This window comes from Triturus cristatus, chromosome 11 (assembly GCF_964204655.1).
Source record: "Triturus cristatus chromosome 11, aTriCri1.1, whole genome shotgun sequence".
Classification (NCBI taxonomy): domain Eukaryota; kingdom Metazoa; phylum Chordata; class Amphibia; order Caudata; family Salamandridae; genus Triturus; species Triturus cristatus.
The window spans coordinates 488,039,026-488,052,447 of NC_140594.1; the positions used below are offsets into that span (position 1 = coordinate 488,039,026).

The 13,422-nt window shown below is 48.7% G+C and overlaps 1 protein-coding gene across 3 annotated transcripts in view; it reads right to left on the reverse strand.

The window, feature by feature from the left end:
• The window catches only part of LOC146784459 (F-actin-monooxygenase MICAL1-like), a 356,165-nt gene that overhangs the window by 151,748 nt on the left and 190,995 nt on the right, over positions 1–13,422 (reverse strand). For all 3 annotated transcript variants that reach the window (XM_085633206.1, XM_085633205.1, XM_085633204.1), the window contains one exon: positions 3,478–3,593. In XM_085633206.1, the coding sequence (XP_085489332.1) occupies positions 3,478–3,593 (116 nt within the window). The remainder of the gene's footprint in view (positions 1–3,477; positions 3,594–13,422) is intronic.

A 13,422-nucleotide genomic window follows, 5' to 3' on the forward strand; every position in this document is an offset into this window, starting at 1 on the left:
GCAGAGTGGTGTGGTGTGGTGTGGTGCAGCGGTGCATAGTAGAGTATTTTGGAGTAGAGTTCATAGTGTAGAGTAGAGAGGCGTAGGTTGCAGTGTTGTAAAGTGCAGTGGCACAGTGTGGAGTGGCATAGAGTGAACACAAGCGCTAGGCCACCAAAAGCCTGTGGCAGCACTTCGAAAACCCCGATACTAAATGTATCACAGAGCAGCGCATGCGCTGGCTCAGCGAGACCTAAAAAGATTATCCTCCTCGGCTTCTTCATGGAAAGTTGAGTGCCGATCCATCAACCGAGGCTGCAAAAAGGGAGGAGGGAGGGGATAGGAGGCCAAATTGTGATGTCCCATGTTCATACACCAAATTTGGCAGCGAGTTATAATTTTTTTCAGAAAGTGTGTATTTTGTGAGTTGTTGAAAACTAGTCTAGCTGTTTTTTGAGAATTTAGCATTTAGAGAAGTCCTCAAGTTGGGCTTGAGGGGGATAAAAAGTTTGGTATATTTGGAAGGCTGGTCTTGCGGAGTTCCTCAGTACCCAACATTTACGAAAAGCGGGCCTCCTGATTGGCCAAGGGAGCTTTTTCTCCTGTCACTCATTTCGGTCCTGTATCCCCAGCTGCTCGTGGCTCTTGGTCGTGTGCTTCAGCGAGACGGTTGGCTGCAGGTTGCCTGACGGGGTAGGGCAAACGGTCAACTTTGAGTATGATAAAACAAAAACAAATTCACTGAAATGAATCACCGAATTTCATTCAATGAAAAAGAAACAGTTGTGATGTGATTAGTGATGGCATCAATGATGTTATTCAGCATGCCATCTGTGATGTAATGTGAAGTCATAAGCAGTGCATGGCGGGGGCACAAATTCTACTTCGCTCAGTCAACTAGAACTGGTGAATGTCACTGGCTTTTACAGCTTTCGTTTTTATCTAAATTCAACACCTAACAATAACATCACTTTAACCTTTGTTTCTTTCAGTGAATATACATAATAATAATATATATATATATATATATATATATATATATATATATATATATATATATATATATATATATCCTACTGGCGGTCGCCAGTAGGTAGTTATAGTTAGGACCCTGTTTCCATAGGAAATCCGCAACATTCTATTTTGAATAACTTTGGCGCCGGTCGACAAATCCTCGCGAATTTCTCAAAATAGGTGGGGCGCTACGCTCCGCTCCTACCCTGAAAGTCTCGGGGGGATTCGTCAAGCGGGGGCTGAGATAAAAGGGGGGTCCCAAAACGCGTTTTTCCCATGCATTTTTCCATAGGACCTTTAGACAGGGCTACAGCCCGAACGGCTGAACAGAATTACTAGAAATTTGGCAGAGAGGTAGTCCTCAGGTCAAAGAAGTGCCTTTTGTAGGTTTGGTGTAAATCTGTTCAGTAGATTCTGAGAAAATAGCCTTTAAATCAATATATATATATCTGAGCCAGCTTACGGTACGCTTACCGTAAGCTTACCGTACGCGTACGGTGGCGTGCGCGATTCTGATTACATCTAAGTAAACATTCGAATCGGTCGAAACCAGGAAGCGGCGGCCGCCATTTTCTCTCTCGCACTCTGAGGGGGGGGGCTGTAAACAAAGGCAAAAAACATATAAAGGGGCTGTTTAGACAGCGCCCATGCACATAGCCATGTTAGTTGAGTCCTCAAAGATCCCCCAAGGCCAAAAACGGTAAATTTTTATTTTTTGAAAATTTCGCCGATTACGCTTACCGTACGCGTACGGTGCGCTTACGTTAAAAATTTTAATAAAAAAAAAAAAACACTCTGTGCATGGCATATTATTGTCATCACTTACAAATTAAATTTAACAGATTACCTATCACAAGGAAGTGCATAATATGTCCTCCATGTGCGCACGGTGCGTAACGTGGGCACGTGGTGCGTGTAGCGCACTGCGTGCCCACCTTGCGTGTACGGCACTAACTGCGCACCGTGCGCGCACGGAACGAACTGCGTTAAGTGGGCGTGCACGCCACAAATGGCGTAAAGTAACTTAGCATTTAAAAAACCGTACAAATTCACTGAAAAAACCATAGGTTTCAGACATGTTATAGTTAGCGGAAATTTTACTGATAAAAAACCAATGAAATTCCCCCGTTATAGTTAGTGCAGGCAACTATAACTCACGCGACCGCAATCTTCTGCTGATGACATATGTGTCTTTATGAAAAAAAAATATTTGTAATATTTATAGCTAAAAATTTATGGAAGAAGACATGGGCAAATAAGTGTCTAAATACAGTATTAGCATCAGCAGAGGATTGCGGTCGCGTGAGTTATAGTTGCCTGCACTAACTATAACGGGGGAATTTCATTGGTTTTTTATCAGTAAAATTTACGCTAACTATAACATGTCTGAAACCTATGTCAGTGAATATATATATATATACATACATACATATATACAGATAAAACTATATATAGAGCGCACACACAAATATATACACATACTGTCAGAAGTTACTGTCTAATACCGAGATTTTTGAAAACAGTTATGATCTGATACAGGTTCGCCTCCATGTGTACGAGTTATTATAATCGACTGAACGCATGCTACTCTATGAATTCACGGGAACCTTATGCGATTGTGATTAGATATATGTGTTAAAATACATGGTCTTTAAATGGTGCACATTTAACAACAATAAAACGGGCTTCGATTGATAAAAGCTTGTGGAAATGTGATTGATAAATTGTGATGACCGTTCAGATCCATCAGATCTACTGATGGAAACTAAAAGAGGACTGGGAGCCGAGGGTTTTAGGGTCCAACAAACATTCCACAATCAAAACATCACTGTTGCAGTAGCTGCCTCACACCAGACTGCACAAGAGTACCCCAATAATACACTGTCACATGACCACACTGACTGGAGATGAGCAAGCTTCACACACTACAATGACAAAGCAAGCATCAGTCACAGAGGAAGCCCTCAGACTACAAAAAAGGAATGAATGTGTCAACCAGGATTGTACTCACACGGTGCAGCGCTGGTCTCGTGGTGCAGGGCTGGTCTCACTGTGCAGTGCTGGTCTCTAAGTGTTGTGCATTCCTGACCCTAGTAATGCTACCTACCTGCCCAGAACCGGCCTGTTAGACCAGTTCCGTTTGCTGGATGGCACTTACAACAGCTCTACTTTCCCCTGCTACTGAAGGGGCGTGTTTGATCTCCATCCAGCCCCTACACCTCAGCCTGCATATACCACTGATTGACATTGTCGTGTCGATCTACGGTATACCAGAGCGTTAGACCAGCTCACCCGGGTTCAGGGTAGTCTAGTTCTTCCATGCAGGGTGGCATGCTCAACCCAGCTATTATCCACGTAGGTCAGCCTGGCTGGGGTGGTAGTAGAGTCACAGTAGAACACATGATCTCTCCTTAGCTACGTTACATTCCAGACCAGCACAGCAGGTACTCGGGTTATTTGGTGCAGCTGCTGCCAAGTCCTCACCTTTCCGCCAGGACCTCCAGAGGTGGGGCACCCGATGCCCATTTCTTCACCATCCAGGCGGCATCGCACGCTGCCAGGAATCCTCGGGCCACTCCAGTGCCAAGAGGCCAGAAGGGCTAGAAGAAAAACGGACACAAGTTAATAGGTCTACCTGCTTACAATCCCCATCTGAAATACATGCATTGTGGATGCATTATATCAATACCAATAGCACGTCTGAAGATCAGCGATTTTCTGCCAATTGGACGGATTACTGAGGACATTCTGTAACTCATCCGCACTCTGCTCACGCGGGGAGACAAATCCCTTCATTGTGAGAAGCCTCTGCACACCTGGACTGTGCATTGTGTTATGACAACTGGATGCAGGTCGTGGTGTACCCTGGGTTCCCTCAATGTAGTAGAACGTATACCGGTAACCATTACTGCACCATCTCTAACACCATGAGGGAATGGTAGAGAGCCTCTGCATGTGCTTCGGGAAGAACCCTGGGGTACCAAACGTATGCTTCAGGGTCACCAAGCAGTGTCGGGCCAACGGTCTCCATGTGGAGGCCTGGAGCTTTGAGCAGCACAGGTCTTGCCGTCAAGCCCAGTGGGGAGAGGGCATTAGGTGGGATCCCCAGAATAAAAGGAGGTGACAAGATGGGTCCGGAGGTTTGTACATTGCAACCACTTGTCTGTCACACATTGGTCACTGGCAGCGGAGTCCGATTAGCAGTGTTAAGAGATGGGAATATTGGACTCCAGATAGACCCCTACACAAATGCGTGTCAGTGTGTGAGCTCATCGAATTCTGATCAGAGGAGGCTGAAATGCAGCCCTTTGAGATACACCACAACAAGGAAGAACATTAAAAGACCTTCTTCTGCGATACCTTGTAATGAAAAACAGCTGCACATTTTGTGAGAACTTGTCCGCTAGCACTGGCAAAACCAATAGGTCTCACCTATGCAAGAGCTGTTGACTTTGCCAATGTTTTTTAGCCATGTTATGCATCATCATGGCTGCTGTTCACCACGGCTAAAAGTTAGTGGAATCGAGAAGAGTGGTGTGGGAGGCGTAGAGTGGAATGTCGAAGAGTGGAGTAGAGTGGAGTGCAGTGGCATAGAGTGTTGTGTATTGGAGTGGCATATTTTGGAGTCATGTAGTGTGGCATACAGTCATTGGCGTAGAGTGGACCGGCTTTGACTGCATTAGCTGAGTGTTTCAGAGTAAAGTGTCGTCGAGTGCAGTGTCGTCGAGTGCAGCGGCACAGAATTTCAAGGTGTACAATGCAGCACTGCAGAATGCAGTGGCGTAGATTAGAGCGTTGCATAGAGGGGAGTAGAGTGCAGTGGCGTTGAGTAGAATGGGGTAGTGTACAGTGGCTTAGAGTGGTATAGAGTGCAGTGGCAGAGTGGTGCTAAGTAGAGTGGTTCAGAGTGGTGTAGAGTATAGTGCTGTGCAGTGGAGTGGAGTGCTGCAGGGTGAAGTGGCATAGAGAGGAGTGCTGCAGGGTGAAGTGGCATAGAGTGGAGTGCTGCAGGGTGAAGTGGCATAGAGTGGAGCGCTGCAGAGTAGAGCGGCAGAGTGTAGTGGCTTAGAGTGCATTGGCAAAGAATGCAGTAGTGCAGAGTAGAGTGGTATAGAGTGCAGGGGAGTGGTGCAGAGAAGAGTGGTGCAGAGCAGAGTGGTGCAGAGCAGAGTGGCATACAGTGGGTTACTGTGGTGTGAAGTTGGCACACAGTAGAGTGGATTGGGGAGAGTGCATTGGCGTAGAGTGCAGTAGTGTAGAGTACAGTGGCGCAGAGCTGTATAGGGAGCAGTGGCATAATTAGAGTGGAGTAGAGTGCAGTGGCATAGAGTGCTGTTGAGTGGAGTGGTGCAGAGTGGAGTGGCATAGAATACAGTGATCTAGAGTTCAGTGGTGCAGATCAGAGTGGTGTACACAAGTGGCATAGACTGCAGTGGTGTTGAGTGGTGCAAAGTAGAGTTGCAGAGTCCAGTGGGTAGAGTAGTGCAGAAAATAGTGGTGTAGAGTAGTGCAGAATACAGTGGTGTAAAGTGGAGTGCTTAGTGCAGAGTAGTGTAGCAGAGAGCAGTGGCATAGACTACAGTGGTGCAGAGTAGTGTGCAGTGGTGTAGAGTGCCATGGATTGGAGTGGCGCAGAGTAGCGTGGCATGGAGTAGATTGTTTCAGAGGTGACTGAAATAACAGACTGGAGTGGTGCAGGATAGAGTGAGGTAGAGTGGAATTGTGCAAGGTAGAGTGCAGTGGCATAGAGTGAGGAAGAGTAATGATGTAAAGTGGTGTTGAGTGCAGTGGCATAGATTGCAGTTGTGCAGAGTAGATAAGAGTGGCAAACAGTGGATTGACAGAGTGCAGGGGCAAAACGTGGAGTGGTACAGAGTAGAGTGCATTGGCATACAGTGTATTGGCATTGAGTGCAATGGGTTAGAGTGAAGTATTGCAGAGTGGCATAGAGTGGAGTGACGTAGAGTGTAGTTGTGCAGACTGGAGCGGCCTAGACTATAGTGGGGAAGAGTGCAGTGACGAAGAATAGAGTGGCGTGGAGTGCATTGGCATAGAGTAGAATAGTGCAGAGGGGAATAGAGTGCAGTGGTGTGGTGTAAAGTGGAGTGGTGTAGAGTAGAGTGCAGTGACATGGAGTGGTGTAGAGTAAGAGTGAAGTGTGCATGGTGTGGTAGCACGCTTCCATTACAGACAACACATCTTCTAACAAAATCACTATTATATTTGCACAGACATACCGTTTCAGCTGATAACAGTATAGAGCACACAAACAATAATGTGTGGAAATGTTATCACAGTGTAGTGATTTGTTTTTATCGTTTAAAATCTTTTGTTCCACCACACTTCACAATTACGAAAAAATGTGCTTCATCTGGGCTTTTCTAATTCTGAAACATCTGTACAGTTCATTTTATGACATTTAAATGTGTTCTAGAAAAACAAACATCCTAGAGCCTTCCTCAAACACTCCCCAGAGCCAGCATGATTGTCACATAAATCCTCTGACTTTGAAGTCAGAGAAAGAAAATTAAACAGCAAGCTCCCTGGAAGAGAGAGCCTGACACTTGACCTCTGTCTTTGAATGGAAAGCAAATGTGACAAGATAAGAACCAGGTGTATAGGCCTGTTTACAGAAATCGAGCACTGGTGGACAAAAACTGTAAATAGGGTTTGGGCTACTGGAGGGGCGAACCCAAGCTGGACAGCCTACAACAAATAGAGCCAGCAAATACAAAGCAAGCAAATGTGAGCTACAAAGTACAAAGCCAATGGTAAACAACGGGCAGAATGCACTCTCAGGGAAACTTTCTGAATCTCCCCAAGATGCTTTTAGCAAATAAGACAGTTGTGCTCTCTGGTAGGCTTCGATTCAAAAAGGAGCGGTGCTTGGAAATTCATGCAGACTTCAAAGTGGAAAGAGTTAGAAACTGGTCCCTATTGTAGCTCTAGCAGAGCAGGAAGGACAAACTAACAACTACAGCAACTTTAGGAATCAGGAGGAAAGTCCAGAAAGAATGAACGGGCCATGGGACCCCAGAATCCTGTTGGGAACATAACATGTCTAGGTCAGCAGGCTACCCTCTTGCTCTTTGCACAGTTGCATCTCTGTTGGGGAGAGCAAGCAGATGAAGCATGTGCCTCAGCTTTATTTGTCCCGGTATCACTACCAAAACTGCCGAATATACCAGATGGAAAACAGACACAGCATGTCGCCACACCAATTAATTTTTTACAACCACCTTTCACTGCAAAGTAGGTTTGTTTGCTTAAAATATTTAAATCGGACTTTGTAAGTTAGTGTGTAAATATCTATAGTGAAATATACATATATAGGCACAAGGCACTCATACATACAAAGTGAGATTTAAACACACACATATATATATACACACATATATATATATATATTCATTTAAAAAACCATAGGTTTCACACATGTTATAGTTAGCTGGGCATTTCACTCGTGAAAAACCAATGAAATTCCCCCGTTATAGTTAGTGCAGGCAACTATAACTCACGCGACCGCAATCCTCTGCTGATGACGTCAGATATTACATCACTGTATTTAGACACTTATTTACCCATGTCTTCTTCCATTAATTTTTAGCTATACGTATATTACAAATATTTTTTTTTCAGAAAAACACATATGTCATCAGTGATGTAATATCTGACGTCATCAGCAGAGGATTGCGGTCGCGTGAGTTATAGTTGCCTGCACTAACTATAACGGGGGAATTTCATTGGTTTTTCACGATTGAAATGCCCAGCTAACTAGAACATGTGTGAAACCTATGGTTTTTTAAGTGAATTTGCAAGGTTTTTTAAATGCTAATTCCTAACTATAACGTGTGTGAAACCTATGGTTTTTTCAGTGAATTTGTACGGTTTTTTAAATGCTAAGTTATGTATTTATTTAAAAAAAAAATTTAAGGTTTTTTACCGTGCGCGTACCGTGCGCGCACTCCGCGATTTTTCGTAAAAAATTTAAAATACATTTTTGCCCTTGGGGGTCCTTCTGGGACCCCCTGACCAAGGCTAGGGGGTCAGGAACTGTCCAGCCTGCCCCCTTTACACGTTATCCACCTTTGTTTTTCACCCCCTCAGACTGCGAGAGACAAAATGGCGGCCGACACTTCCTGGTTTCGACCGATTCGAATGTTTACTAAGATCTAACAACCAATCAGAATCGCGCTCGCGCACGGCGGCGTGCGCGTACCGTAAGCTTACGGTACACGCTCGGAGCGCGCCCATAGATATATATATTGATTTAAATGCTATTTTCTCAGGAAATACTGAACAGATTTACACGAGACCTTCAAAAGGCACATCCCTGACCTGAGGGCTACCTCTCAGCCAAATTTCAAGTAATTCTGTTCAGCCGTTCGGGCTGTAGCTGCGACTAAAGTCCCTATGGAAAAATCCATGGGGAAAACGCGTTTTGGGACCCCCCCTTTTTCTCGGCCTCCGCTTGACGAATCACCCCGAGACTTTCAGGGTAGGAGCGGAGCGCCCCATTAGTTTTGAAAATTTCGCGAGGATTCGTCAATCGGCGCCAAAGTTATTCAAAATAGAATTTTGAGATTTCCTATGGAAACTCGGTCCTAACTATAACTATCTACTGGCGACCGCCAGTAGATAATATATATATATACATACATACATATATACACACACGCACACACACACACACACACAGGCTGCTGCTGTTTCAATACATTTGCACTAGACACCATACTCAAGTCCCGCTCTTCTGTTATTTCGGTAGGTTTTGTTGAAATGTTGGCATCGGAGCGGAGACGTAATTGCACGGCACCATCAGCGATCTGATTGCTTACAGCAACCACTGAGTGAGAAGAGATATATATATATATATATATTCACTGAAAAAACCATAGGTTTCACACATGTTATAGTTAGCTGTACATTTCACTCGTAAAAACCAATGAAATTCCCCCGTTATAGTTAGTGCAGGCAACTATAACTCACGCGACCGCAATCTTCTGCTGATGCTAATACTGTATTTAGACACTTATTTGCCCATGTCTTCTTCCATTAAATTTTAGCTATACATATATTACAAATATTTTTTTTTCATAAAGACACATATGTCATCAGCAGAAGATTGCGGTCGCGTGAGTTATAGTTGCCTGCACTAACTAAAACGGGGGAATTTCATTGGTTTTTTACGAGTGAAATGTACAGCTAACTATAACATGTGTGAAACCTATGGTTTTTTCAGTGAATTTGCAAGGTTTTTTAAATGCTAATTCCTAACTATAACGTGTGTGAAACCTATGGTTTTTTCAGTGAATTTGTACGGTTTTTTAAATGCTAAGTTACTTTACGCCATTCGTGGCGTGCGCGCCCAGTTAACGCAGTTCGTTCCGTGTGCGCACGGTGCGCTTCGCGCACCGTGACCACGCGGTCCGCTTCGCGCACCGCGCGCCCACTTTACGCAGTTAGTGCCGTGCACGCACGGTGGTCACGCGGTGCGCTGTGCGCACCGCGTGCCCACGTTATGCGGGATGGGCCATGTACGCACGATGCGCTTCGCGCACCGTGCGCACATTTGTTAATTTCATAGCTCTTATATGCCATGCACAAATGGTGCCCTTCGGGCACCATTTGCACACGGGGTGGGGAGAATGTGGATAATTTTTTTAAAAACATTTTTTTACCGTACGCGTACGGTAAGCGTAATCGGCGATTTTCCGAAAAAAATTGTCTTGGGGGTTGTTTGGGGACCCCTATATCAATGCTGGGTGGTTAGGATCTCAAGAAACTGCCTCTTTAGACATTTTTGGGCTTCGTTTTTGCTGCCCAACTCAGAGAGCGAGAGAGAAAATGGCGGCCGCCGCTTCCTGGTTTCGAACGATTCGAATGTTTACTAAGATCTAAGAGCCAATCAAAATCGGGCTCGCGCACGCCACCGTACGCGTACGGTAAGCTTACGGTAAGCGCACCGTAAGCTGCCACAGATATATATATTGATTTAAAGGCTATTTTCTCAGAATCTACTGAACAGATTTACACCAAACCTACAAAAGGCACTTCCTTGACCTGAGGACTACCTCTCTGCCAAATTTCAAGTAATTCTGTTCAGCCGTTCGGGCTGTAGCTGTGTCTAAAGGTCCTATGGAAAAATGCATGGGAAAAACGTGTTTTGGGACCCCCCTTTTATCTCAGCCCCCCGAGACTTTCAGGGTAGGAGCAGAGCGTATCGCCCCACCTATTTTGAAAAATTCGCGAGGATTCGTCGACCGGCGCCAAAGTTATTCAAAATAGAATGTTGCGGATTTCCTATGGAAACGTGGTCCTAACTATAACTACCTACTGGGGGAAGACAGACAGACAGACAGACAGACAGACAGACAGACAGATAGATAGATATCCGGCCTCGTGGCGTGGTCCTGTTCCCCCCTCGCCAAGCCGCACGAGGTCCCCTGCACCTCAGGGCTCCTCCATTTTGGACTGTACGTGACTCTGCGCACCAGCCTACGTGACCCCCCGCTCAACCCGGCCTCAGCCCCAGCAAGCCCCGACATCAAGGCGCCAACAACTGGCCAGGGGGTACCACGTGAACACCTCCCCACTCCCGGCGGAGGGCAGTATTGATGGGACCCCCAACCGTCCTCCCACACCTAGGTGCGATCGCCCCACAGCTCTCCTGGGCCTGGCGCCTCTCCTGCTGAGCATCTGGCCGCTCCCAACCCGGCCTCTCCGCCCCCCCGGGCGCAAGGGTCCAGACATCAAAGGGCTCCAGACCTATATCTGGGGCGACCCTGCAACAGGACAGCAGTTGTATCCCGGAGTCGAGAGCCCTGCTGATCGGATCGCAGCTGACCCTACGGAGAAAGACTTATCCTGGAACCACGCTCTGAGCCCTGCTGACTACGTCGCGGCTCCACCGTGCTTAAAGACCTTCACGAACCTTTGGGGCCCTGCTGACGCTGTCGCGGCCCGACCTTGTTGAACTTGCCATCAGAGCCCGGCTGACCTCGTCGCGGCTCGACCGAAGCGGACCTACCACCCGAGCCCTGCAGACACCGTCGCGGCTCTCCACGTCCGAGCTGCTTTGAGACCAGCACCTGCTGCTCCGCTCCGATCCCCGGAGCCACCTTCGGCCTAACGCAAGGTCTGGCGCAGAGCTTCCCCGTACCAGGCTGGTACTGAGACTGTCCCGCTACCCGGTCCCTACAAAGACATTGAGAATCCTTCTGGATCTCTCGATCCCCCTGTAAATATTTCGAATGTGCTACTATTGATAAAGTACCTAGATCAGCAACTGACACGGAGTCCTGTGTGGTGGTGTTACTGGGCCTAGTACGATCATAGGAGAAAGACCTCTCCTAGGAGGCTTCTCAGCGGCGCTCGGCTATAACTTTGCGGTAGGAAGGTACCCCGGAGTGGGCCCCCTGACTCCCCGGTGGTCCTCCCTCCAACATTTGGTGGCCAGCGACGGGATCCGAGCCAGACGCAATCGTACAGGCAAGTAACGCACCCGCTGCCTAACTAGACGGAAAAAGAAAGAACCATGAGCAGCCAAGAAACAACCGTGGCCGCAACCTTCCAGCAAGAAAGGTTGGAAGAATACACCCACAAAGAATTGAAACAATTCTGCAAGGACAAAGGGATCCCAACCACAGGATTGGGCACCAAGGAAGAAATGCAGAAAGCCCTGAAAGCCTGGGCAGAATCCGAGGCCACTCCACCCCAAGGCAAAGGGACCTCGGCCCGGGACGAAAATCTGCCGCCGACCATGACCCCGGCAGATGGGGGACGAAGCATCCCGGAAGCCGGCCTATCCCACGAAGAAATGCTAGAACGGGAGAGGGTCCGGACACACGAATTGGAACTCGCACGACTCCGGCTGGACGGTGAACTCCTGCTGGCGGAGAAAAAGTTGTCCTTGGAGCAACTACGGCTGCAGGAGGAAATCGAAGAAAAGAAACTGCATCGAGAACTAGAAGAGAAACGGCTAACCCTCGAGAGGGCCTCAAGGAACTCAAACTGAAATCCAAAACGGGGGAGACCAGCACCCCCGGATCCCGGGACGCTCTGCCACTGACCGAGCCAAAGGTTCATATCCCCAAGGATGTCGTCAAGGAGTACTATAAAAACGACGATATCCAGCAATGGTTCCGAGCATACGAGGTAGCCATGACCTCCCATCGGGTACCCCGGAAGGATTGGGGTGCCGGCCTATGGGTGGAGGTTCCTCAGCGAGGGCCGGGATACCCTGCTGCAACTCCCCGACGCGGTGATGACCTCGTACGACCACATGAAAGAGGCCCTACTCACCCGCTACGGACTATCAGCCGAGATGTACCGGCAGCGCTTCCGGGACTGCAAGAAGCTCCCCGGTACCACATGGGTCGAATACGTGGACTTCCTCAGCAGAGCCTTTGAAGGGTGGATCAGAGGGAGCAAGGTCACCTCGTACAACGAACTGTTCGACCTCATTGTCTGGGAGCACCTCGCCAACAACTGCTTTGTCGAACTAAGGCAACACCTCCTTGACAGCAAACTGACCGAGCCCCGGAAGCTCGCCGCCGAAGCCGACCGATGGGTCAACACCCGGGTCCCCCGGAACCCCGTGGGGGACTACCAACAGAGTACCACGGGACCTCCTCGCCAGCGGGGCAGAGGAGGAGGGTCCCACCGCAGTCGAGAATTCCCGGCCGGGCCGCCCCGAAGCCCGCCACGAGGCCAAGCCGCCAACCACACGTCCCCGACCCTGGTCCGTAGGGGGACCCCCATCGCCAGGCCTGGACCCCGACCAACAGTGACCTGCTTCGGCTGCCAACAGACAGGCCACTATGTGAGCAACCCAGCCTGCCCCGTGAACAGACGAAACGGGAACGCTGGGCCCCCTCCCCGACAAATAGCCGCCGCAGCCCTGGGGGAAGGAGAAGAAGAGGAAAACCGCGACGTCGGGTCCCCCGAGTGGGAACCGGCTGCCATGTCACTCGTATGCCTGGGCACCCGAGAAATGGTGCCCCGAGCCCCCATCCCGAGCAACACCCAGAAGTACCAGCAGTGGGTCACCATCAATGGGCAACGGGCCGAAGCCCTCCGTGACACTGGGGCCAGTGTGACCGCTGTCCGCTGCCACCTGGTGACCCCCGAACAGATCCTGCCGCATGTCCTATGCCCTGTCCGGACCGCGGACAACACCGAAAGCATGTGCCGGATGGACCGGATCCCCTTCGAGTGGGGAGGAGTGTCAGGCACCCTGAAAGTAACTGTCCGCGACGACGCTCCAGTGGACTGCCTCCTGGGGAACGACCTGGGAGCTCCCCCTGGGCCCAGGTGGAGCGCCGAGAGCATCTGGGGATGCTAGGGCTGCCCGAATGGGCCTGCGCCACCACCCGGTCCATGACCGCATAACCAGCCGCTGCAGCGGCCCCCGTCGAGCCTGCGGGT